Source organism: Chrysemys picta, chromosome 1, assembly GCF_011386835.1.
Source record: "Chrysemys picta bellii isolate R12L10 chromosome 1, ASM1138683v2, whole genome shotgun sequence".
NCBI lineage: Eukaryota > Metazoa > Chordata > Testudines > Emydidae > Chrysemys > Chrysemys picta.
In genome coordinates, this window is record NC_088791.1 from 87,145,468 (window position 1) to 87,173,404 (window position 27,937).

General features: G+C 43.4%; 1 protein-coding gene across 1 annotated transcript in view; it reads left to right on the forward strand.

Moving 5' to 3' along the window:
• Positions 1-1,322: 1,322 nt before the first annotated feature.
• SLC17A8 (solute carrier family 17 member 8) overlaps positions 1,323-27,937 on the forward strand; it is a 48,411-nt gene continuing 21,796 nt past the window's right edge. The window contains exons 1-4 of the mRNA XM_024099645.3: positions 1,323-1,539; positions 14,172-14,424; positions 19,740-19,858; positions 27,777-27,891. Coding sequence (XP_023955413.2) covers positions 1,439-1,539; positions 14,172-14,424; positions 19,740-19,858; positions 27,777-27,891 — 588 coding nt within the window. The 5' untranslated portion in view covers positions 1,323-1,438. The remainder of the gene's footprint in view (positions 1,540-14,171; positions 14,425-19,739; positions 19,859-27,776; positions 27,892-27,937) is intronic.

Consider the following 27,937-nt stretch of genomic DNA (forward strand, 5'->3'; position numbering starts at 1 on the left):
GGAGGTACAGAGAAGTGAGGTGACTTGCTTAAGGTCATATAGCAGGTCCATGACACAGCTGGGAATTGAACTTGAACCTGGGTCTCCTGAGTCCCAGCCCATTGCCCTGTCCATTTGACCACACTGCCTTTTGTGGTACTCTTTACACCTGGGCAAGATCTAATCTGGAAGTTAATTCCCTGTCTGCTGATCATCTGATGCGGCATCGACCATCAGTCACAGAGGCTGCTCATTTTACTTTATATCTCAAGGGAGCAGGGGAATCTTGGCAAGTATAAATCCACCTATTTTCCTATTGATTGTGAATTCAAAACCAGGAGTGTTTTGTGTCCCCCCTACCGCACCATCACCAGGAAAGCAAAACATGCAGCATCCCAACACCAACTAAAAAGGGGCAACATTCTTGCCTTTGTTTCCACAACAAAAGCTGGACAACCGAGGTATTGCCAAAAGCCAGGCTGTCTCAGGTCACCCCAGCTCAATGCCTGTAGCACGGAGGCACTGGGGTTTGCCAGGTAGTTGCATTTTTACAAGAGCTTTTGTTAAAAGTCTGAACTCGATGCTAGAAAAGACATGTTGTCATAGCAAAGCCATGCTGAGTGGGACAGGGTCCTCTCCCTCACCCTCTTTGTGTTAAAATAAAAACAACAAATTAACCCAATTTACAGCCAATCTTTTATTGCCTGTTCAAAGAGCAGCACTTTAGAACTCTTCTGCATCTGCCTGCCTGAGGCCCTAGTGATATCAATAATAAATGACATGTCTTGGGAAGACATTTCTGAGTCCAGATCAGGCAGGTGCATGTGGGCAGGGGGCTCATATGGACAGGGGGATAAACAGTGACTGGGAACTGTAGCCTGTAATTCCCATCCTGCATCAGAGAGAACTTGTAAATATTTAATAAACTTTGCTTCTTCCCTTTGCTTTGGATGAGATCCTATTAATAAACTTGAGTGGCTTGAGGACAGGTTTTGTGTCCGTTACTATAGCATCACCTTGCATAGGATCTCAGCATGAGAGAGGCAGCGAGAGGAGGGAGGGAGAATGAGACTGAGCAAGTCAGCGTGAGGTGCAGGCAACAGCACCAGGTCCAGGAATACGAACCTCAGCATCTCCAGCTCCTCCAGCTGCAGCCCTTTGGACTAGCCGCCTTCTTGCCAGGTGCCAGCCCCTATAGCACATACACAGGGGAGCTGCAGCAATTGTGCTGCTGAGCCCTTACTTCTTAGATTTCATACTGGAGCTCTGCCTGCCTGACTTTCTTGTTCTGGAGGATCTGCATTGAATTTTCCCTTCTGGGCTACTTTCTAGAGCAACTGGTTGTTGTCCCAGAGATCATCAAGGTGACTAACAGGAACCCCCAAGTCTGAAAACAGCAAATATGACTGCAGCAGTGAATAACTGTTAACCGAAAGGATTTATTTAGAAGACAGACAAGATGCCTTTTGAAGGGTTTAGTTCACTGAAAGACAGATTTTTGAAACCAGGGAAGGAAGACGTGAAGACCACTGTTAGTGACTCTCTGGGGAATCTGCAAAGGTAAAATCTGATGGAAATGTCCAAGAAAGATTCGTATTTTGTTCTAGTTAAAGAAATTTTAGGGTTACGTTTATTAAAAGGAAAGATGTGAAGAAAAATCTGTTAATAAAAATAGGAGTTAAGGTCGCAGAAAAAATAGCTGAGCACACATGAGAAGATACAAAAGTTAGCACATAAAATAACGTTACAGCATTGACTCTATATAGACTATAAAGTATGTTATGCTGAACAAGAGTTGATAGTAAATTATGAAACATTACTCTAGTGTTATGTAGAGCATAAAAAAGGACCACAGTTAAACACAGTTTTAAATATTTAACGGAAGTGATTTCTACTTTTGGCTTGCATGAGAAATGATGATCATTTTGCAAATTACAACATGCAAACTTTATGGATAGATGTTTAAAAAGATTTAGGGTAAAATTTTCAAAAATGTCCAATTGACTTAGAAGCCTACTGACTTTCAATGAGATTTAGGCTCCTAAATTGCTTAATTACGTCTGAAAATTTTACCCTGGATCAAAAGCAGAAAAGCCATCCAGTGAAAAGTAAGTGTGTGTGTGTGTGTGTGTGTGTGTGTGTGTGTATTTTAGCTAGGGCAAACAGGAGTTTGAAAGAGAGAAAAGAGAATCCGGGGTTTATTAGGGGCAGGAAAAAAGTTCACCATTTTCACCTTGATTTGGAAGTTTAAAATAAAACAAAAGCTTGAACATTTTTACTTTTGAATAATAATTTAAAAAAAACTATACACACAAAGGAATCAAATTGATAAGTAAAGGAGAAACATGGATCTTAGTACAAAATAGTAATATTATCAGTAAAGGCCTCTATCCTGCGAACCTTTACAGACATGCTAACTTTAAAGACATGGATAGTTCCATTGACTTCATTTATTTATATATTTTATGCATAATGAAGTGCCAATAACTTCAACGGTGCTACTCACATGCTTAATGTTAATCACATGCTTAAATGTTTGCAAGATCAGACCCCTGTTTGCAATTTAATTTATTTTTAATTTATTTTATTATATTGGATTTGTGTGTGCTTTTACATACAGAGATCAAATGTCTGCTTTTTCTGTTGGGAGTGCTGGTCCAGGTATAATTCTTGGTGCATCTGTGCTTGTCTTCTATTCAGAGAAAGGGGGGGGAGAAATGAATTCATTTATATTTATATATTTATATTACACTGTGGTACATATATGCAGAAGAGTGGGAGAGAATGCTTTTTTTTTTTTTTTAAGGAGTCACTAATATGAATTCATATATCTCTTGCTATCGTGAGGACTTCTACACCTTGTAAACACATTGAAGCATACTCAGAGTATTTATTCCCTGCATAGTTTCTCCTTAACTTTTCTCCATTTACAATCTTTTATACAAAGCCAGGCATTTGCTTTTTGACTTGTAAAGTATATAAACAGCGCGCGCGCGCACACACACACACAGAGCGCATGGCTGTACAACTAAATCACAAGTCATTTTGCTGTGAATCCTGCTGGTCCATATGAACAAATGTACTTATGGTTTACAGTCTAACGTTCAAGTGGCATATCCATGTGGCTTGTTGGCAGTGCATTTGGTTGCCATGTGGAAAACTCACACAAGCTTTGAATTGTCTTTGTTACCCAAAGGTTGCTGAACTCTAACAAGAGATGGCAAACTGGTTCAAATACCCTTCAGTAAGAACTGGTCTCAAGCTTTGCCCAAAACTTTTGTGAGCCAAACCAAGCCATATTTGACTAACAGATTTTTCTGTCTAACTTTTTCTTTTTAAAGGGTGCCACAGGACCCTCTGTTTCTTGTTAAATGTTCATGTGCTTCTGCCCTTCCCAATTTTAATGCTAAGAGAGAAAGAGGAAATAGAGAAATACAATGCAAGGCTATTCTCACCATGTCTACAACCAAGCCCAAACCAAGAAGCACTGAAAGTTTAATGACAAAGCCTATTCTTGGGATATCTGGAGCCCAAACTAGTTTGTTTATGTTTGAAAAATTTCTGTAAACTATTAAAACATGTAGCTGTTTAGCTTGAGGTTCACCCACTGCTACTTAAAACACAAACTAAAAATATGAAATTTGCTTTTATTATGGTAATTGCGCTGGGCCAAATTCAGCCATGACTTTGCTCCCCATCCAACCACACTGATTTCAACAGTATGTAAATCAGCAGAGAATATTTGAATATTTGGTTGATGACTGATTACAGGTTGCTATTTAGCAACCTGTAAAGAAAATTACGGGCACTGGAAAATATGATGGGTTAAAGGTGTGATTTTTTTTTTTCCAAAATAATTGTATAAATGGTATTCTTCTACTTTTCATTCAAATATTTTAAAATGATCCTTGCAATTTAAGATCCATTGACCCAAATAATTTCCTCCTGTGTGATCTTATGGAAGCTCAAGTTGCTGTTGGCTTGTTGTCAGTTGGAATAACTTTGCTAGCGGTTTTAGAAATTGCTTTAACCCTTCCAAATCAGGATGAGTGTAAAGTGCAATAATAGCACATTCTTGATTAGCCTAATAGAACGGGGCACCTGAAATCCATTCAGCTGATTCTGGATTTGGATTAATGGGGCCAGGAGTCTGCAGGTTTTTCTACATTTCACAGGAAAACAGGCTTTCTCCTGCAAAGCTTCTAAACTCTGCAGATGTATGCGCTTAAGGACTCCAGTGTATTAAATTTTCCATGTGGAAAACTTTATACGCTACAGCACAATTTCAGGCCTTATCTACCATGAGGATCTCAGCGATCTTTGACCAGCCACTGGTGTAGCTGCATCCCTAGTTTAGACAACCAAATCTGCTATAGTGCCACTCAGTGTAGTTTACCCCTGCTTGAAACAGCTGCTGTGGTGCAAATCACAGTTTGCATAGGGTTTGCCTGTCTACACTAAGGTTTTTGCACTGGTGCTGTTATGCCAAGAGTTGGCCATCAATGACTAGAACCTGGGCAAATCCCAAGTGATTGAACAAGACCTCAGAAGTTGTGTTCACCTTCGGATAAATGAGGGTTTTAGTTGATTGATATTTGAATGCGGGTGGTTAATGATGTTAGAGGAAGATGTGAGATTTGAATCTTGTGTAATTATCTCATGTTGCTACAGCCCCCTTGTATCATGTAAAGGTTATTCTGAAATGTATCAATCTGATCTAATTTATTGTAGGTATTTATAATTTTCCCATCACTATAGCATCTCTGCAATTTTAAATAATTAAAAATGAAACTGTTTAAATTCTGCTCCCTCCTTTTATGTGATTGCTTATCTTTGCCAAATGTGGTTTAGTTTCTACACCAAAATAAATAAATACAGCGAGGTGAAGGTGCACTTGCTCTAAAAATTATTTTTTTCTTAGTAGTTTTGGGACTTGTTAAAAGTTCATGCAAGCTGTTTAATCAGTAGTTTTAAGTATGAAAAATCTAGAGACCTTGTTCAAGATGAAAGAAAATGACTAGAGAAAGCAGCAAAGGATAAATGAGTACAGTGTCTATGAACACTAAATATTGGAGCTATACTGGCGTTCTGTTTTGAATAGATTTTCAAATATTTCGTGTATGAACTTTAAGATTGGGATACATATATCCTTAAAATTCCCAGGTGGTTTGTGTCCAAAAGTTTAGATGACTATCTACAGGGTAGATGAATGTGTAATAAATCCCAGGTGGTTTGTGTCCAAAAGTTTAGATGACTATCTACAGGGTAGATGAATGTGTAATAAATCTGAAAGTCTGTGGATAATGCCCCTGAGAAGTACACACACGTGCACACACACTACAGGGAACATTTCTGAACATCTGAAAATAATCCTTCATAAATGATGAAAATCAATCTTTAAGAAGGCTTGTAGGAAAACCCAAGAGACTTTTGTATAGTAAGTCTGACCTATCCTGGCAAATGCATCCCAGCATGCAGCATTAAGCCCTTCTCTGGCTTGGACCCACGTGTAGACCCAGTCGAGAGGAATGGAAACTTCCCACTGGACAGGAGATGTGGAGTGTTCTTTGCTTGCTCCTCTCCCTGTATGAGACTATCCACCTATATGGAAGAAGTGAGTGAAGCCTAAGGCCCAAGGCTCTGCATGGGGGGAGGTAGGACAGAAGACAAAGCAAGATAAGACTGAAGGGGTGAAAGCTGGGCAGTCCCTCAAGAAGAAACATGATCAGATTCGAAGATGAATAATTTACAATACACAACTGGGAATAGCCTTAAAATCCAGGGGCTGTGGAGAGAGCGAGGTCATGCATGCCAGGTGGCCATAAATGTTTTAAACAAAGCCCTATTTTAAATTGTTGTTGTAACCACCATTTTGTTTCTGAATTTTAGGAAGTACCAGTGTAAAAAGGGCTAGCAAGTGTGCGAGGCCATGCCTTGTGGAAATATGCCCATCCATGCTTGATGTCCAAATGTTCATTCTCATATTTTATTTTTCAGAACTTAATACCAAAAAGAAAAAAAAGGGCAAAGAAATGGAGTGATATATGGGATGATCATGGACAGTATGAGCACAGGTGGAACAACGTCCTGCAGCGCACACTTCAAATTAAACTAGACAAAATAGACCATTGCATGTATTCTGAAGCATCTTGCAATATGCCTCAGGTGTAAAGCATACACATATTTTTAAATTGGGCTACTGTGCTATAAAGGAGTTCTGAATATACGACCTATATCATTTTAGGGCCCAGTCAGGGTCTCATTAAAGTCCATAGTAAAATTGGAAGCAATACTGGGCCCAAGGTCCTAGTTTTCCTGGTTCACTAAGCACTACTTTTAACACTGAGTCTCAGGTCAGAGGAATATTTTCATGTGCATTGTCAGTCAGCTGAAAATATATAGGTGTGAACAGATGTTTCAGCTTTGCACAATAATCTCATCTAGGCCAGCTGCCCAAAATGCTGCTGTTACTTAAAATCTTACCTCTTCCAAGAAAGTAGAGTGAGAGGCAGGCAAAAGAAAATTAAAGAACAGTTCTTTGAAATATTTACTTTATTGATCAATAACTTCTGACTTAGATTGTCAAAGGAAGATAATTACATACTTTGGCTTACTAATTACATATTTTGCTGTGATGTAAAAGTAGTTATTAGTAAGTCAGTCTTAATTTAACCTTTTTGCTTTCTATGGTTGTTTGCTTTTGGCATTTCACTCAGCTTGAACAATGAAACCAGACTAATCAATTTCACTTTTACATACAATTCCCCCAAAGGAAAAAAGTAATTAAAACCAGTTGCTTAAGGGGCAAACCAACCCACACAAACCCTTAAAAGCAAGAAACTGTCCATTGAATGTGTCGTCCTAGAATATATGTTAATTTGCACACATTACTTTCACTGACAAACTCTGATCCTTTGTCTAGAAGTCCTAAACAACTCCAACATTTACACATCCTACATTCTTTGTGATAGCACTATAAAACAAATTTTTAACTCCAACCTTATCAAGATCTCTTAGAAATCCATGCAATGGTGGAGATTATGATGTGGGGAAGTCTGAGGCTGGAGTTAAAATTTTGTGTTACAGTGAGAACATGAGACATACAGTGTGTGATAATACATCATTGCAAAGGGTAGAGACTTCAAAGTTTTTAAATGAAATCTCATGTTTGAAAGGATATGGTAAAATCAATAGGAAACCGCTAAATCTATTATTTTTGGATTATGGATTTGCAGTCTTTTGCGTGGGACACTCCCTGCTGGTTAGGGAGGGATGGTATCTTAAAGTTATAGTGTTTAGGAGGATGTTATGCTTAAGACTTTACAGCTCTCCCAGGATGCTTCATCTAGCTACAGGTAGATCAGCTGGAGACAGCCCACCTGCATGTGCTCTGGCAAGATTTCTCTGTATCTGATTTCAGTGTGGTAAAGGAATAGAATCAATCAGTACTGTTAAAGCTATGGTGCTGTTAAAGCTTTGGCAGGACTGAAGGCTCAAAAGTAGGGTTACCATATCCAGCAAATAAAAAAAGAGGACCCTCCACGGGCCCTGGCCCCGCCCATTTCCCCACCCCCCAGCCCTGCCCCAACTCTGCCCCTTCTCTGCCCCTTCTCCGCCCCCTCCTCCCTCCCACTCCCAGCCACGAGGAAAGGGCTGCCCGAGCGCTACCAGCTTCATGGTTTGCCGGGTAGCCCCCAGACCCTGCGCCCCCGGCCGGCGCTTCCCCAGCGCAGCTGGAACCCGGGAGGGGAAGCGCCGGCCGGAGGTGCAGGGTCTGGAGGCTGCCCGGCAAACCGTGAAGCCTGTAGCGCTTGGGCTTTTGGCAGCCCCCTTGTCTCCGGACCCTGCGCCCCCAGCCGGGCACTTCCCCTCCCGGGCTCCGGGGGCGCAGGGTCCAGAGGCATGGGGGCTGCCCGAAGCCGGTAGCACTCGGGCAGCCCGGCTCTTAAACAGAGTCGGGGAGGAGCAGAGCCGCCGCGGCCGGAGGGTCTGCTCCTCCCCTGACTCTTCGGCTCTGTTTAAGAGCCGAGCTGCCCGAGCGCTACCGGCTTTGGGCAGCCCCCATGCCTCCAGACCCTGCGCCGCTGGAGCCCGGGAGGGGAAGTGCCCGGCTGGGGGCGCAGGGTCCGGAGGCATGGGGGCTGCCCGAAGCTGGTAACGCTCGGGCAGCTCGGCTCTTAAACAGAGCCGAAGAGTCAGGGGAGGAGCAGAGCCGCCATTTTCCCGGACATGTTCGGCTTTTTGGCAATTCCCCCCGGACGGGGGGTTTGAGTGTCGAAAAGCCGGACATGTCCGGGAAAAAGAGGACGTATGGTAACCCTACTCAAAAGGGGCCTTGAATTTCTTCCAAGATTTAAATATGTGTCGTCTCTAGAACAGCTTCTCTGCCACACAGCCAGCTAAGAGACGCTATGGAGATTCCACCGGCAGACCGCTATATTTGAATGCTGAGTGTTGAAAAAGCAACTTCATATTGTTTACATAAGTGACAAAACCATTTCTTTTACATGAGCCCAAAATAATCAGGAAACAAACTCATAATTTAAATACAAAATATGTAAGATCTGCTATGGCTTTCTTTAGGAATCTCAACTTTTTAAAACTCTGAATTCTACTCTTGTGTCTATTGAAAGCAGCGTGTGTGTGTGTGTGGGGGGGGAACTCCTACTTCTGATGAACAAGTTTAAAAATGAGTATTTAAAAAAATGTAGCAGTTAAGTTGAAGTTGTCTTGTGCCAGCAAGATGGCCCTCAGCACAGTTTTGTGTGTGAAATTATTTCTGCTTTAATCATATCTCATAATTACAGAGGTTATTTGGACTGTGAGTAAACATTTCTGACAAGCCCCTAAAGGCTACGGAATGGTCTAAATTAGCCATTTCATAAGCAACTAGACCAACGTCACTGTGACATCTTATCTGAGAATTATGTGAATATCAAATACTTTTTTTTACTGTTTTATATGAATGAACATCAGCCAAAGGTGAGGGTGGCTATACAGCAGGAGATGTTAACAAGGGAAAATAGAAGAGTGACGTACTGCAAATATGCTATAGGCTGGTACCTGGAAGAAGGAAATAACTAGTTCTTATCAGAAAGAGTTAAACCATTTCATAACCTTGCAAAGCAGTTCAGTCTTCCTCTGAGTTTATAAGTAATTCTGCTTATCATTTCACAGTGATAAAATCCTTCAATAGTAACTCCTCAGCAGATGCAAAGAGAGTCATATTCTGAGTCTCATTTCAGAGCCGATTTCCAGGTGACAAAATAACATAAAATGAAAGGCTTTGTAATGCAAGTGCAGTCTAAGGGCTCAAGGCTTCATTGGATTAAGCACATGCTTAAGTGTATGAGTTGGCTATTGACTTCAATGTGGATATTCATATGTTCAGAGTTAATTATGCATTTAAGTGTTTTGATGGATTGAGGCCTAAGGCCCAAATCCACCATTTTAAAGCAATGAATAAAAAGTTAATGTTGGGAAAGGAAAAATTGAGCTTATGTACAGAGAGTGCACTTAAAGTACATTCTCCTCTTAATGTTATTAGCAGTTCTACCAGCGATATTCTTATAGATTGGGCATGATGAATATGAGATGCATGACCACAGAAAAATGAACTTGCTGTTGAAAAGACAAGTACTAGACTGTTATGCGAGTTGGTTTTGCAACTTTTTAGTTTGGCTAAAAATGAAAATTCTTGCTTAGCTAGATTTTAAGATTCAATTTTGCTATGTATAGTTTTATGTTGGGTGAATAGCAAGAAGTGCGGAGCTCTGATGAATCCCCCAAAGTAAAGATGCTTTTCCAAAACTTATTCACACCTCTTCGGTCTGCAAAATTTGGTTGGAAATCTCACACTAACAGTATTTTTTTTTTCAATATTTCTAAAAATTCCTGCTTCTGGTTGGATTGGAAAGCAACGTCCTATATAACAGCATTGTCTAAATGTAAGAGATTTGACGCACTTATGCTAGGGTCAGGAGTATTATCTGAAATAGGAGAGTGCTTTGAAAGGAATAATGCTAATAATAGTTAATGTAAATACAATCATGAACCAAATGAGGTTTGGTTTTAAAGATGTTTCTTTTATCAATAGTTTAAGCTGAACAGAAAATGCTCTCTTGTCTTAATGATTTCTGATAGGTGGGTGGCTTAGGGTAGTGCTTCCGAGCATTGGAGGACAGGCCGCTTTGGGGAAGAGAGGAAGGCTTAGTCATGGGACTCAGGACATAAGAGAAGAGCAAAGGAGGTGGAGAAAGCTGAATAACCCCAAATCAGCTCCAACTCTCATTGCAAATGTGCTCACGTGATGATAGTTGAAGCAGCAGTTGGCTCCTTGAAAGTCACTCAGCTTCCTTCCCTACTTCCACAATGACCCCTAAAGCAACCAGCCACAGGAACAGTTTGCATGTAGAGAACTAGTCTCTCACTGGCCTAAGGGAGCACATAGAGTCTGGCCCCATGCAGCCTCCAACCCAGATAGCATGTTGCCTTCTAGTGAATGGGGATCCAGGAGGGAGAGACAAAGCAACCAAGCAGAAGAAGAGTAATTAGAATGCACATGCACACAACACACACAAATGTAAAAGATGCAAAGGAAAAAGAAAGGACTAAAGGCCAGGAGACAGAAAATGAGATTGCAGGAATGGTGCCAGGGCATAGTGTGAGGAAGCACAGCGGAGGGAGGCACATCTGCCAATCATTCCAGCACAATGGGGGCTCCTCCAGGAGAAGGCTGGGAACCACTGGGTTTAAGGAGATTTTTAAGTGGGCTGTAGAATGGACCTGTTACCACTAGCAAACTGGATCAAATCCAGCCCAGGACAGTAAATTGTTACTATTTAGGGGTGATTTATTGCCCAATGTAAAATACATTTCAATCTGGTTGCAGTGGACAGGTGTGTATATCACAAAATTTATCACCACAACAGGCAATCTCAGCGGAGAGGCTAGGTCCAGGAGATTAAATTATTTTCTTACCCTTCAAAGCATGCTCAAGGCATGATATAGGAACAGTGTGGGGAAGTTTGCACTGTCACTGCAGACACTGGATCTTTTGTGTGGATAAACAGAGGGCTTGGGATCTCCAGGCTGCCAGTTTGACACTTTTTACCAGCACTGAGTTCACAGGAAGTGGGGAAAAATATCCCCCACAAGTTACTATTCTTTTCTAATACTTACATTCAGAGGTGAAAGTAAGCCGGTACGGGCCGATATGGCGTACTGGTAAGAAAGTGGCTGCCGGTACGGGCTGGTACACAGCTGACGTTAGCGCTTTAAGCACCATACCAGCAGGGTCGCTGACGGGGGTGGGGTCGTGGTGCAAAAGGGGCAGCTGCCCTGGGGCCTGGTGGTTTAAAAGGGCCTGCGGCTCCCGGCTGCGGCCAGAGCCCTGGGCCCTTTAAATCGCTGCCAGAGCCCCTGGCAGCACGGGCCAGGCAGCGCTGAAGGGCTGGCGGGGGAGTCTGGCCCCAACTGAGGCCACGCCCATTCCGGGGGCCCAGAGCCACCCCCCACCTTGCCCAGGACTGCGGCCGCCTTGCGTACTGGTAAGTCCTTTAAGTTACTTTAACCCCTGCTTACATTACTGAAGAACCCAGAGCCTCCATCAAGACAGGGGCCTCGTGGTATTAAGTGGTGTAAGCTGGTGCAGTCATTGCCCAGAAGAACAATACTTCTGATAGCTATGAATTCATTAAGAAGAGATGATTGCACTAAATAAAGCACAGTTGCTCTTGTCTGAACAAATGGGGGGATAAGAATTTATTAGAGTTGTGTCTCTCAACTGTTTGGTCATGACCCTCGAGGGGTTGGGGGTGTTGATAATTGATTGCAAAGAAAATCTTGCTTCCCCACTCCCTGCACATCCTTACTCTTCAAGTTCTAGTATTCCATCAACCTCTCAACACACACACACACACACACACACACACACACACACACACACACACACACACACACATAAATTATATAGGCTTATTGTTAGTATTGATACACTTCTTACTCTTACTTTTATAATACATGCAAGGACGTCATGAACATTTTTAATATTGAATAAGGGGTTGCCCATCTGAAAACACGCTGAGAGACACTGTATTAGAGCAATCTGAGAGTGCCCAGAAAGGTGGTTAAGAGATGTTACAACATTTTTGTATTAGACAAATTATGTTCCACTTGTATTGGGATGTTTTTGTAAATGGTGTCCAGATATTTGTATAATAGTGTAACCTGAATACTCTGCATGCCTTCCTTCAAAAAAAAATATATTTGAAACTGAAACAGGCCCAGAGATCTGAATACCTCTCTGTCATTCTGTTTGTGAGTGCCAGTCTCCGGGATGACTGTCAGAAAACAGGGCAGACACCCGAAGCAAGTAGTGTGTTCTATAATGAGTAGGGCCCTACCAAATGCACGGCAATGAAAAATGCATCATGGACTGTGAAATCTGGTCTCCCCCCATGAAATCTGGTCTTTTGTGTGCTTTTATCCTATACTATACAGATTTCACAGGGGAGATCAGCCGTTTGTCAAATTGGGGGTCCTGACCCAAAAGGGAGTTGCAGGGGGGTCGCAAGGTTATTTTAGGGGGTCAGGTATTGCCACCCTTCTGCACTGCCTTCAGATCTAGGCAGCTGGAGACCAGTGGCTGTTGGCCAGGTGCCAGTCTCTAAAGGCAGTGCCCCGCCAGCAGCAGCGGCACAGAAGTAAGGGTGGCAATACTATACTAGGCCACCCTTACTTCTGCACTGCTGCCTTCAGAGCTGGGCGGCCGGAGAGTAGCAGCTGCTGACTGAGGGCCCAGCTCTGCAGGCAGCAGCGCAGAAGTAAGGGTGGCAATACCCATGGGCGGCTGTGGTGGCTTTGCCTTTCCAAACAGCCCAGCATGGCCCCGCCCACCCACCTCCCTGAGTGAGCCACCTCCTGCTTGCCCTGCCCCAGCCCAGACAGGCCTGCTCCTCTTCAGGGAAGCCTGCTGAGGCTGGGGGTCCCTGGGTGCTGAGGCCATGTCGCCCGGTGCTTGGGAGGAGAGGGGGGGGCTAGAGGCACTGGGGCTATGAAGGGGGGCCCACATGCCCTGCGCTTTGGGAGCGGGGGGGGGCCCACGCGCTACCCACCCTGTGCTCAGCAGGCCAGGGGGTGGGGCCGCACAATGCCTGCCCGCCTGCCCTGCGCTCTGGGGTGGGGGGAGCCATGTGCCACCCACTGGCCCTGCTCTCAGGGGCCGCACCACTGGCCCACCTGCTTGGGGGCCGGGGGCAGGCCACGCATCACCCACCTGCCCTGCGCTCTAGGGCTGGGAGGTCATGCACTACCCACCTGCCCTGTTCTCAGTGGCTGCACTACTGGCCCGGCGCTCTGGGGCTGAGGGTGCTGGTGGCCGTGGGAAGGGGGAGGCTCATGTGGGGGAAGAAGGGCGGGTCCTCAGGTTGGGGGGCAGGACTGGCTGGGGGCTAGCCTCCCCCACCTGGCAGTTCACCAGCCACCCATGGCAATACCATACCATGCCATCCTTACTTCTCCACTGCTGCTGGCTGCGGCTCTGCCTTCAGAGCTGAGCTCCCAGCCTGCAGCTGCTGCTCTCCAACTGCCCAGCTCTGAAGGCAGCGCCACTGCCAGCAGCAGCTCAAAAGTAAGGGTAGCAGTACCGCAACCCCCCCTACAGTAACCTCGCAACCACCCCCACAACTCCTTTTTGGGTCAGGACCCCTACAATTACAACACCATCTGTATAATGCGACTAATAATATCCTCCTTTTGTATCGCACTTTGAGATCTACAGATAAAAAGAGCTTTGTGTGTGCTTCTGGTATAATTTAGAACATTTGGTAGTTATGGTTAGCAATGTGTTTTATTTTCCTTTGTGGAGTTTGTCATTTCTGATAACCTCAACACAGCTTCCATCTTTGTGCTTGCTAACAGCATTTGCATGAGCATCTGGCCAGTTAGATGTCCAACTACCTGATGTGGGTCTGTGGACTTGGAAGGTTGCACATGCAAAAATTTCAGGCAGCTTTTGAAGATATAGCCCTTTAAACATATAACTGATTTTTAATTCACTGCATTATAGCAAGAGTTAAATCTCTTATAAGGATATAGCTGTAGTGGCCGATTAGACTGTGTTGCTGCCATGCACATATGAAAGAGTTTTACTGACAGAATAATATATTTTCCTTTTCTCCATATCCTTTTAGAAAAATTGATGGAACCAACACAGAAGAAGACCACATTGAATTGACTGAAGAGGGAAGGCCTGTGCTGGCAACCACTCACAAACCTCCCCTATGTGACTGCTATTGCTGTGGACTACCCAAGCGCTACATCATTGCCATAATGAGTGGTCTGGGCTTTTGCATTTCTTTTGGAATTAGGTGCAATCTGGGTGTTGCCATAGTGGAAATGGTTAACAACAGCACCGTCTATGTGAATGGAAAACCAGAGCTTCAGGTAAAGAAGCATCTATTGGTCTTCGTTCTTATCTCGCCCCCATCACCGCACCATCCAAGTACCTCACAAATACTTACCTTCACAACACCCCAGTGAGATAGGGAAGAGCTATTGCAGATGGGAAAACGGAGACACAGAGAGACTAACCCAAGTTCACACAAGAAGGCTGTGGCAGAGACATAAATTGAATTTGGCTCTTGCATGTCTCAGTCCAATATCTTAACCACAAGCTGGGCCTACTTATAGAAACCTACATCTTTTACACAATGCCATGGGCATACACTGGTCCAAAGAAGGTGCTGAGCACCCTCTACTTATAATGGCTTCCCCCAAAATTGCCTTTGAGTCCCAGAGGTGGTCCCCTCTGGGTCAGGGTTGAGCACACCATGGAGCAGCATATAGACAAGTTGCCTTGCTGTGGCCTGTACAGTGCTTGTTCTGAGTCCAGTGAGCTGTTTCTGAGTTCTAAGCTGCTTAGTTTAACATTAGATTAAGCCAAGAAATTGACATGCAAAGATTTTTAGCTTTTCCATGCAAGGTACAATTGACATTTTTTGGGTTGTTTTGCCTTTCGCCAGAAGTATTTCATGACTCGTGTTTTATTTAGGCTTGGGCATTTTTACTGTTTAATACCCAATGTATTGGTTCTCTTATGGCCCAGGGTATATTGTCAGATAAATGCATGGGGATTCCTGTGCATTGCCATGGGAAGGGGGCTGGTGGAGGTAGAGAAGACAAATCTAATAGCATTGCTTCTAAACTTCTCCCCACCATGCTTTAAAAAGACATTGTTTTTGGAGCAGTCCCTCCCAAAACGAAGGGTGTTCTGCAGCCAGGTCTGGAAAGTGGGAAGCAACAGAGAAGGGAAGTTGAGTGTGCTAAACCTAGTAACTCTTGGGGGACAGGGAGCTACTTGTATACAAGGAGCAGCAGCCCAGCCCATCAATTTTTTCCTCGTCATTCCTTTTGCAGAAATATCCTCAAATGATAAGATGCTAAATTGGGAAGAAACATGAGGGTTATCATGATCAGAACAGTATCCTGGCTCTGATAGCAGCCAATATCAGAAATGTCTGAGGAAGGTATAAGAACCTCCATAATAAACAATTATCAAGAGTATAGCTAAGGGGGAAGGTCTTTCCTAATCCTCAGTCGTAATTAGTTGTTTTATGTTCTGGAGCGAAAGGTTGATATGCCCTGTACATTTATCCGAGCTAGTGTAACTCCGGATGATCCTATTATGCATATAGGGCCAAAGTTTTAAAAAACGGGTGCCTAAAGGATAGGCTCCTAATCCTAATTTTTGAAAATCAGGTCATTGATGAATTCAGTGCTGAGAACCTAGCAAAAGGGATCGATAGGCAGACATGCCAAACCCTGTGGGGGAAAAAAATGCAGAAATTGGGCTTGGTTTTGGTTTAATTGGCTTCTGAGTTGCTTGTTGCTTCTTTTTTTGATCGGCTCCCGGCAAGCAGGGTCAAGGGTCAAACTGGGGCAACGGAGGGAGAGAGTCAGGGGTGCACGGTGGGCCCATAACAGTCCCTGACTGCAGGCCGGCGGGATCTAGTCACATAGAGTGTTGGGGCTCTTAGGGATTGGCTTGTTTTGGCCTTGTTTTGAAATGGGATTAGCTTGATTTTTGGTTTATTGTGAAAGTCGAGGTGATTATTTCCCACGTGAAAGTTGGCAACTGTGGCAATAGGGTACTTTTGAGAATCAGGCCACTGCCTCAGTTTGGTTTTAGTGGCCTAACTTTACAAAAATTAATTAAAAAAAAAAAAATTTGGTCAGCAATGTCTGATTTATTTTTTTAAATCCTACAATTATTCTTTACTTTTGATGTCTTCCATCATTCCATCAGTGGCTGGGTCTTTAACTTAATTGCAGTGAGGAAAAAAATAGTTTGTTGTCATCAAGTACCCCAGGATCAAAGTTGCTAGTCCCACAACCAGAGTGACTGATGTGAGGTCTTAAAGGAGTGTCTTTATTTATTTAAGTAGAAAAATAATCCTTTCTCGGGTTGTTCTGTTGCTTTTATCGGAGAAATAGTGAAGTCCAGTAGTCAGGGTTTGATTCTGCTCTATTAACATCAATGAGAGTTTTTCAAGTCCTTAGAGCAGGGGTTGGCAATGTTCGGCATGCGGCTCGCCAGGGTAAGCACCCTGGTGGGCCGGGCCAGTTTATTTACCTGCTGACGTGGCAGGTTCGGCCACTCGCCGCGGTTCGCCGTCCCGGGCCAATGGGGGCGGTGGGAAGCGGTGCGGGCCGAGGGATGTGCTGGCCGCGGCTTCCCGCCGCCCCCATTGGCCCGGGACAGCAGTGGGGGCCGCGATCAGCCGAACCTGCTGTGTCAGCAGGTAAATAAACTGGCCCAGCCCGCCAGGGTGCTTACCCTGGTGAGCTGCGTGCCGAATGTTGCCGACCCCTGCCTTAGAGCATGTGACTGGTACCTTAGGGCCAGATTTTTAAAGGTGCAGATAGATGCCTAGTTGGGTTTGTTGGGGGAGGGATAGCTCAGTGGTTTGAGCATTGGCATGTTAAACCCAGGGTTGTGAGTTCAATCCTTGAGGGGGCCACTTAGGGATCTGGGGCAAAAATCAGTACTTAGTCCTGCTAGTGAAGGCAGGGGGCTGGACTCAGTGATCTTTCAAGGTCCCTTCCAGTTCTAGGAGATAGGATATCTCCATTAATTTTTTTTTTTAATTTTCAAAACTACGTAGCCGCCCAACTTCCATTCATTTCAATTTGAATTAAGCATCTAGATGCTTTGAAAAATCTCACTAGGCACCTCAATTCCTGTAAAAAAATTGCCATAAGACTTTTGGGTCCCATGCCTGGTTTTGCTACTGGCTCCCGGTGTGAACTTGACTGTGTTACTTATCTTTTCTGTGTCTTTTGACTGATTTCTAAAATGGGGATAATAACCTATTTCACAGGAGTATTAAGCTTTAACTTACATTTTTAATGTGCTTTTTGCTCCTTGGACAAAGGCCATTTACTATGGAAGTGCAAAGCATATTACTCCCAGACATAGCAGGGCAACATAGTCTTACCTGCCTGCCTATGGGTAGCCTTTGTTTTGCCATTGTACATACTTTTCCAAGTCATCAGCTCAGGTCTAATGGGAAGCAGGCACTTTCTTGCTGCTACCAAACAGTTTGTTATTAGAGTTGCTTGAAAAAAGTCAAAATCTTCATGATTTTTTTTTCAAAAATTTCACCAGTTTTTAGAAATTTAAAAAGGGCCCAGAGTATTTTTCAAGACTAAAAAATGCTGATCAGTTCTACTTGTGATCACAGGGACTTTCCCACCCCTATGGCTCTAAAGACAAGACGTTTCTTTCTTATGGTTCTAAGTGGAAGATGGCAGCTGGATAAAACCCTTCCCATCATGCTGTGGCTCCACAACAACCTTTCCTGTTTTACTCCCTCCTTCTCCTCCCATCTGCTAAACAAACGGATCAGACTCTGCAAGCACCAAATGAGCCCCGCAAAAGTGGATGGAAAGCCTACTACTTCTTCCCCACTGGTAGTCACCATTGGCCAGTCCCTGAGCCTGGGCTGCGTGCTGGCCCTGTGCTTATTCTGTCTAATTCCTGATTTCTAGGATCCATCCAGCCTATGCTGCTTCTCCCAATGAAGCAGGACTTGGTAAGAAGCAGAATATATCTCCTACACAGGCCAGGGGAGAGTAGGAGTGCCCAGATGAGAAGAGGCTGGTTGAGATGGGACTGCCTGTGCCCACAAGTCTTGATTTACTCCTTACTCTGCTCTGGGCATAAATCCTTCCATCTTCTTGACAAGGTGCCCCTTATAGGTCTTTCAAACACCAAGACACTGGTTAGTCCTTTTTGCTCTCAGGACTGACCATTATTTTAAGCTTTAAACTAGAAATCATTAATAGAAAATGGGGACATTCTGCAAAGTTAATTAATGCACTTGGAAAAAATAACCATAAAAAATACCCTAGCCCACTAGCATGATCTCATCTGAGTTTTGTATTGATGGGTAAGAGCAATGTTTTCAGCTCTTTGTTAGAGTGCCTGGCTAATTAAAGTGTCTGATCAAAATGAGAAACTGTTTTGCATTTTGTTTGTTTGAAAAAATCTAACCGGGCGAACTGAGTCTGCCTTATAGCATGCAGACAGGCACAAACATAAACCAAAATGTCATTGCTAAGGACTTTCTTTAGTTTCCATTTTTTGGGTAGTGTTTTAGTGAGGCTTCCTGATTCCCAATATAAATGACGGTGCTGTCTTCGAAAGATTCATTTGAAGGCTAATCACCCCTCCTCTCTGTTTCCATACTATGAGGATGACCGTGAAACAGAATGGCACACTTCTCCTATGCCCAGCCATAGAAGGTTGATCCAAACAAAGGATGTCACGCAGGCTCATTTAAGCATGCTTACAAAGAACGGTAACAGCCTCTTGCAGGGAGAGCTTTGAGAGGCAGACTGAAAATATCTCCTAATTCAATTACATTAGATAGGGACAGATACACATAGTCCAGGCATGTGTCTGTTCATCAGATATTTGTAGGCTATGGATCATCTGTGATCGTCTGTGGTGATTGCACTGGTACCCTAATTTAAAACTAATATCATTCTTATCACATTTAATCTAATATAAAATACCTAGCTAGCTAATTTTATCCAGGTTTGTTTTAAGGAGCCATCTCTCCCCACTAGCCAGCAGAGTGTCTCCTCTTTGGGTGTTTCATCCCCATCTTCCCCCTTCCCTCCCTCCCTACACACACACCACCGAACACAGGTGGTTCATGCTAGGAATCTAAGGGCTCAACAATAAAAACACTGCAATCAAATTAAAAAGAACCAAAGGGTCCAAATATGTATCCCACCCAAAACAAAGGATGTGGCACAGAGCAAACATGGTAACTGCCAGGGACCTAACTCACCAGATGAAAGAGATCAGTTCCCTGTTAATGTGAATAAAAGGGGATTGCTATTAGGGCCTCAAAATGGTTAAGGCAGATCAGTACCGGGAGGTAGTTGCACAAAGACTTGACTGAGGAAGGCCCGTCCTTGGCTTTATCCTGGTTGAACCCCAGAATCAAAACTTGACTGCTAAAGGGATTATCTCAAATGTGTTTTGAGGTGCTATTTAATGAGCTAATTGTCATACCCCTGCTGTAACGGGTTGAGAAGAAGTCTGTACACGTCCAGTGTATGGTATCCATAGTACTATGGGAAGTGTGGCTCAAATGGTGACTTTTAAACAACTTCCAAACAGGATTTATCTTGCAATCAAGATGTTAAATATTCACCTTATCGTTAAAATGCTGTTTCCTTTGCAGAAAGCTCAGTTCAGCTGGGATCCAGAGACAGTAGGACTTATACATGGCTCATTTTTCTGGGGTTACATTGTGACACAAATTCCAGGAGGGTTTATCTCAAACAAACTGGCTGCTAACAGGTAAGATAAAATAATGGGGCATATAAATAATTTTTCATGATCACTGTTACATCATTTAACATAACATTTTATTGTGATAAATGTATTTCAGGGATATTATGGGTGGAAATCAATATGCGGTATTTATGTCTATTACCGAGTGGTGCTACTCCCTCTGTAGCTAAAATTGGAGCTAGCTTCCCAGTCTAAGCTTGATTTCCAACTCTGTTCTAATAGGTTACTACATTGCACTCATCACCATAATACCTGAGTGCATTCCAGTAGCAAATTATGTGAGGTGACTAACAGCTATCACACGTTGTTTGTTCTCTCGTCCTCTCCCCAGGGGACAGAAATATGTGCAATGGAGTGTCTTGTTTTGGTAGGGTTTTTTGTTGGGGGTAGGTGGGTTTGCAGGTGTTTAATATACATATCACTTTGTATTTGTGTTAGAGTAGGAAAGGTCAAAGAAATGCACTCCTAATATAACCCAAACCACTTAGTCTATCTGAAATTTTTATCTGTATCATGTCATCCCAGAAAATGTTTTCTGAAAAGTTTTGGGCAAATCACACAAGGGGATTTAAACATGTCCCTGTCATTTGCTTTTCAAAGATTTTCCTAATGCTGTTTTGGCTCAACTTATCTCTGAAATAGATTCACAAGGAAACTTCAGCTTTTTCTCTTCAAGGGTCCCTAATGTATAGAGATGCCGTTCACAGGTTTTGAAGAGGTGCATGTTGGAATTGTGGAGCTATTTAAAGATGCTATCCTGAAAGCGTGCACACACACACACAAAAATACAGATAGACCTTCACTTACATACCTGTATTATGGGCTGAGCTAGTAGTAACATCGATGGCTAAGGCTGCCTAGCGCTTTGCATTAAAACCTCTGTTTTCAGTTTCTTGTAACTTCATCAGACTTTACGAATTTGTGCAGCCATTTTTCAAGCTTGCTGATTTTTAATAAAATGTAAGTTAAAAAACCCCACTCAGTTGTTTTCAGAATGAACTTAATGAAAATAGTTTTTACTTTAACAAAACCAGCTATCTTCAAACATTTCTTTGAAGAGTTTCCAGGATTTGGAGCATGAACATAGGTGATGGATGGATAAGGTTGTCTCAAAATGTCTGGTGGTTTTCAGGGTGGCACTATCTCTAATATTGTTAACCAGGTTTTTTAAACTATATATATATATATATATATATATATATGTATTGTGTGTGTGTGTGTGTGTGTGTGCGTGTGTAAGAAAAGGGGTGGGGGAGGGGCGGGAATGGTGCAGGGCTCCAACCCCTCTCCAAAGATTGCCTCTTCCAAAATGTACTCTGGGCTTAGTTTGCATCATTCCTTCTACAAAGTTAGCATTCTCTACTCTTGATTCCTCCACCAGACAAAATTGCCTGAGTTCAGTGTTTATCTTATCTACCCAGTCCACAAACCAGCTAGCCTGACCATAGTTGTATCACCAGTCTTTTGATCTCTCTGAGCTACTCACAGAATGGACCAACTCCAACTTCCACAAGCCTACCAATATTTTACTGAGTAAAGCTGAAGAAATCTTTTTTTTTTTTAAGTCTGAGAAATAGCACTCTTCGTGGGAAGATGAATCTGTGAGACCTTACAGCTGATTTAAAATACATGTAGCCATTTCTACAATCCAAATATGCTGCAAATTACACACAATCTAATGGAAATGTGAATTCAATACAGAGCATTCTTTCTATAGTGAAATTTATAGTGTATCAAATTTCCCTATTTTAAATAACATAAAGTTATTGCTTGTAATATTAAAAAAACAACAACAAAAAACACCATCAAAAACACTTTTGTGAAATTTTGGTAGCGGTTTCCATGTACTTGTATTGAAAAAGTACAGAATATGTCCATATCATCTGGCATATGTAATTCTGTGACTCATGAATCTAATTTATGGTCTCAATATGCCTGTTTGAACTCTAATAACCAAACTCTACCAATTCAGCAGAGAAATTGGTGCTGGGATGGGAACCTTAAATGGGTGTGTTACTTTCCGTACCTCACAGGCAAGAAGTCAGTTAGGTTTTATACAGTAAGTGGCAAGCTACTGTTACAGTTTCTAGCATTAATTATACTGCTTGTTTACCATGTTCACTTTGCATCAGAGCCTCCATATCCTGTTTCTAAGTCGCAGAATAGATTCTCAGAGAAACAGATACAGATGTAACAATTTTCTCCAGCTTTTATTGACTTTTTAAAAATTGCAATACGTTGTACTTTGCTCTTTGGTCAAATTAATTTTTGGTTCTGTTTCCTCTATTTTCTTGTAAACAACAAAATCATAGGTGATTGTGACCTAACTGCATTTATTATATCCATCCCTAGACACATATCATGCTATTGATGCACACAGTGTAATACTTGTGTGGCCACATAACTTTCATAGTTGTCATCTATGCAGTATACTGTGGCCTTAAGGACTTGACCATGATAAGTATGTTTAGAACTCAGGACTTCTTGAGACAGGCTAGGCCCCTGAAAATTCCCTAAAAGAGAATTTCTATTTGCAGTTGTAGTATTAAGGTTTATTTCTAGAGATACTCCAAACTCCTTTGTTTTCACTTGTGTTCATGGAACCATTTTCTCCAGATTCAGTCCTGGTGGGTTCAACACCCATCCCAAGTTTCTCTTTTAGAAGAGAAGGATGGCCTTGTTGAGGGATAGCTCAGTGGTTTGAGCATTGGCCTGCTAAACCAGGGTTGTGAGTTCAATCCTTAAGGGGGCCATTTAGGGATCTGGGGCAAAAAATTGGCCCTGCTAGTAAAGGCACAGGACTGGACTTGATGACCTTTCAAGGTCCCTTCCAGTTCTATGAGATAGGTATATCTCCATATATTATTATTATTATTAAGGACCTGGACAGTACATAGGAGGTCTGGGCTCAATTCCTGACTCTTCTACAGACTCTCTTTGCGAACTTGGGGAGGTTGTTTGATCTCCCTGTGCCCCTTCTATAAATGGTGATAGTATTTATTTATTTTCCCCTATCCTTTGTTGATCCTGTCTGCTTACACTCTAAGCTCTTTGGGACAAGGACTGTCTCACCACATGTTTGTACTGCGTGTAGCACCATGGAACCTCAACTCAGCTGAACTCTCTAAGCCCTACTATAATACAAATAATTTATAATAATCATTTCAATTCTCAGTGCAAAGCTCATCTGAAAACACACTGGGTAACCTGGATTTGCACTGGAAGTGATTCAAAACCACCCAAACCCACAAATTTCCCTTCAGTTTGATGTGAAATCATAAATTATCCAACGTTTCCACAGATCCACATTGACTTGAAAAGTTCATCAACCATTTAATGACAGTGTCCCCTTAACTTACTGCTCACCATTAAAAAATATGTCTGATTACTGAAAAGTACCATTTTAACTTGTCCATTGTTATTTGCTAATAAAGAGACACTGAACCTGAGGCGCATCCCTGATATTGGCTTTCAGGAATAGAACACCATTGGTCAGCAGAGTCCATCATTTAAGAACTCTGTTCTGATTTCACAGTGGCAGCTTGCCAGGGACCTGAATGGTGAGGAGAAAAGAATACATGAATGAATTAGAAACACTGGGCTATTTTTAGCCAAGGAAGAGACCAGTTTATCTTAGATACAAGGTACTGCACTGCTGGCAAGATGATGGCTGTTTTTGCAAACATTCCTCACCCTCATAAATAGTAGCAAAACACTAGCTAATTCTAGCTCAGCCACTCTTATTTATATCTTTGGCATACAAAGAAATTATATGGAATGAAACAATACAGAATGTGAATTCAATTATTAGAACTGTGCAAGTGGAAAATAAATCCTACTCTTTCCCTGTGGATCATTCTTTCCCTCGCTTTTTTACCTACATTCCTATGGAATGCACTCAGGGGTGAAAGTAACTTAAAGGACTTACCAGTACTCCAGAGTCCTTAGGAGGGGGCGGGGCCTCAACCGGAAGAGGCAGGGCCTTTAAATCCCCCGTCACTTTAAATCAGGATTTAAAGGGCCCGGGGCTGTGGCTGTGGTAGCAGCAGCTGGGAGCCCCGGGCCCTCTAAATCACCCCCGGAGCTACCAGCTGCAGAGGTGGCTGGGAGCCCTGGGGGTGATTTAAAGGGCCCGGGGCTCCAGCTGCCACTACCGCAGTGGAGCCCTGGGCCCTTTAAATCACCATCGGAGGGGGCCCCGGCTTCTGGCAGAGCTTTAAAGGGCCAGGGGCTCAGCTGCAGTAGCGGTAGCCGGGAGCCCCTGGCCTTTTAAATCACTGCCAGAGCTCCGCTGCCGCTACCCCAAGGCTCCAGCAGCGGGGCTTGGGTGGTGATTTAAAGGGCCCCGGAGGGTAGTGGCAGTGGGAGCCCCGAGCCCTTTAAATCGCCGCCCAAGCCATGCTGCCGGAGCCCTGGGGTAGCAGCGGCAGCCGTGGGCTTGGGTGGTGATTTAAAGGGCCCGGGGCACCGGCTGCTGCTACCACCCTGGGCCCTTTAAACCATCCCCGGAGCCCTGCTGCTGGAGTCCTGGGGAGGCTGCGGCAGGGCTCCAGTGGCTATTTTAAGGGCTGGGGCGGTAGCGGCTGCTGCAGCCTAGGACCCTTTAAATCGCTGCCGGAGCCCTGCTGCCGCTACCCCAGGGCTCTGGCAGCAATTGCCGCCAGGGGAAGCCGATCCGTCCCGTTGCAGTGCACCGGCTTACTTTCACCTCTGAATGCACTGTAATTCCCGGAAGTGTGAGGACTCCTACAGCATTATAATAAAGAATACATTTCTCTTGATGGCAATGCGTGGCCAGTGTAGCCAACCCCTCACCTCCTTTGGTGATAACGGATGTAGCACAACTAAATATTCACTCAGCTTTGAAAATGGCCCTTTAAATGTCCCTGGGTGACCATTGGCTTCCACCTCCATTTTTTGGCATTGTGATTCTTGGAACGCTTTTCATATTGACTCTGTTCATTTTATTGTCACTGTGCCCTCCCAGCCCATTTGTTTGTTGTGTCCCTCAGCTGAGTCCTGCTTGTCACGGGAGCTGTCAAAGGCCGAGACTGTCTTCTTTGCTGATGTCTGTACAACACTCAGCACCCAAAGGGACCTTGGGTTTGTAGACACTACTGTGATTGTGGAGAATGAGGGAGTGATGTGTTTTTTAGTTTTATGAATACCAGGTGCACTGCAATTTACCTGTTATCAGGCCAGACTACAAGGAGCTAAATCAAAGGAGTCTGTTTGGAGACAAACAGGAAACAAAACAATGGCAAAGATAAGGTACAGTCCAGGTAATAACAAAGGTCCTTGAGGAAACAATGGGGAAGTTAATTGGGCAATACCCCCTGTGTAGTTACAGCTAGGCTGGCAAGGTTTATTTGCCCAGACTTGAACCTAGGACCAGAGGGGATGCTAAAACCTTAATGATGCTGGTCTGGCAAAGAAGGTGGGGGGAGGGAGTTGAGTGCCCTGGGACAGCAACTGACAGAGACACTGAGAGAGGGAGAAATGGCAACAAGCGGGTTGTCTTTCTTGGACAGAAGGGGCAGAGGGGTCGGGGCTGGGCTGAGGGGAACTTACAAAAGCTGGCAAGGAAACAATAGAGTGTAGGTAAGACCCCAGTCAGATAAGCCAGCCTTTTTTTTTTTTTTAATCCTTTTGCTTTGTGTGCTCTGTACATTTGGGTGAATACATAAAGCTTTGTTTTGAAGAAGTTGTTTTTGAGCCACTTTAATCAGCTGCTGTCACAGGGTGAAAAGGGCTGACAGGTGCCAAAGACAGTTGGGCCTGTCAGATTAACATGGTTGGTAAATGGGGGTGGAGGGGTTGCCCCCCAGAGATCCAGTCTGAGAGTGGTAGAACTTGTGGTTTTACCCAGAGAGGGGTGAAGGCATGCTCGGTATAAATCTAGCTCTGGCATGAGGGGGAGGGATTAGAGGACCTCTTGAGGTCCCTTCCAGCCCCACATTTCTGTGATTCTAAGGTAGCAGCCTGGGGGGCTGCTTTAATGTCTGCCAACTGGCTATGGTCCCTGTGCATCAGGGCCAAATATGTGCATGAGTGGATGGTGTCACAGGGACCTGATGCTTCAACTTTGCACCAGGTGAGAGCTCCCCCAGACTAGGATAATTCTCCGTGAGCTGGATCTGGTTGATTTGAGACTCTGGCAGTGCAATGGGGACAGAACCCAGCCAAGAATCTGGCTCATTAAATTTAAAAAGGTGGTTTGCAAATGTCCTCTTACTACTGTAGACATCTTATCAGGGATCACTACTGTGACATGATCATTAAGCTGGTTCTTGGTGATATGAAGTTTAATAATTTCCAGAGACATTGGATTAGTGAACCTAGGAGATGCATAGCATATGTAATGCAATCCACAGAACTGATTTGTTGTATAGAAATGAAATTCATAGATTTTGTCAACAAGGTATGAAAATATAAGAAATACAGTAAGTTTTAGTTAATTCTTATATTAATAATACTAACTAAATAAAGATTCCCATTTTTTGTCAGGCACCTTCTTTCCACCTTATTATTCCCACTGTCTATTTTTTCTATTTTCTTCCCTGTGGCACTGTAGGTCCAGTTTTTAAATGAATTCTTTAAGAGGGCATCCAAATGCCATATATGAGGACTCAGATAGGCAAGTAGGTGCTTCATCTATGCCATGGCCCTTGAGAGGCAAGAAGTGCTTAATTTGTGCCAGGGCTCATCCCCGGCACCTCTGGGCTCGGCAGCTCAGAGCCCCAGCACCTCTGGGCTTGCTGCATCAGTTATAAAAATAAAACAATTGCTTGAGCATTGGCATCTAATTGATTGAACGACGGCACCTCTTTCATTATAAATTAAGCATTGCTGGCAAGCATCGTTTATGCCAAGTAGAAAATGATTGTCATATGATTTAGTTTCAGACACTTTTTCTGTCACTTCTATTGTTACTGTTTTTATGGTGCAGTAAGTGTTGCACTGCTCTCTATTTACTCTCACAAAACTCCAGGCTCCCCTGCCTGAAAGGATTCACAGTCAGACTCAGGTGTACTAGGTAACCTGCACTGGAAAGTTGGGTTATACTGTCCTTCAACTCCAACTATGATGGGAACCCAAGAATGTTGCCTATATCTGTAGTCATGCCTCAGATCTTTCTGCTACTCTTTTCTTTGTGTCTGAAATCAAATATATAGGTTGGGCGACTGCAGCCAACATAAATCATTTTCAGAACTCAGCTAGCCCTATGTGAATTCAGATTCTTGAAAAATTTGAACATAGCGGTGCCCTGCCTTATTAAGAATTCAAGAGTAGGGATTCTTAATTTTTTTTGTAGGGTGCGTCATATCTTACTGAAGATACTGCCTTTTAGACACCTCCCCTCCCAGTTACATAAAACCTTTATGGCAATTGCTGATATGGAAAAGTAATATTAGGAAAGTAGTATCTTTTAAACTGTTTTCTAATGCAGATTAGCTGCTGGAAACTAGCAGAACCAGCAACATGGCTCAGGAAAACACTTGAGCCAGTGCTTCACATTAAGCATGTGCTTAGATTCCCTTGAATTCAATAGGATTTAAGCATGGGCTTAAGCACTTTCCTAAACAGAGATGCTTTGCTGAATCAGGACTCATGGAGCCAATCAGTTCACCATGAACCTCCAGAAAGTGCTCCAAGGACCCCAGTTTGAGAAGAAGAAGAAAAAAACAGTAGACTTTTCTGTACCAATTTTTGAGCAAAACTCTTGTTTTAGGTAGAGGACTCATCCCAGGGGTAGATTCAGCTCTGGTGTCTGTAGCTGCAACTCTGTTGACTTCATATTCAGGATTGACTTTGGCTCATTGTGCAAGTCCTTTGCAGGTGAAATGGCACAAAGTACGGGCCCATGTCTTTTCTGCCCAGTGAACAAGAATTATATCCACTTTTATGCTGTTTCTTTCCACAGGGTATTTGGAGCAGCTATTTTCCTAACATCTACACTGAATATGTTCATCCCGTCTGCTGCAAGAGTACATTATGGCTGTGTTATGTTTGTAAGAATTTTGCAAGGTCTCGTAGAGGTAGGAGCACTCAGCATTTTGGCCTGATTATATTTCACTCATTTTG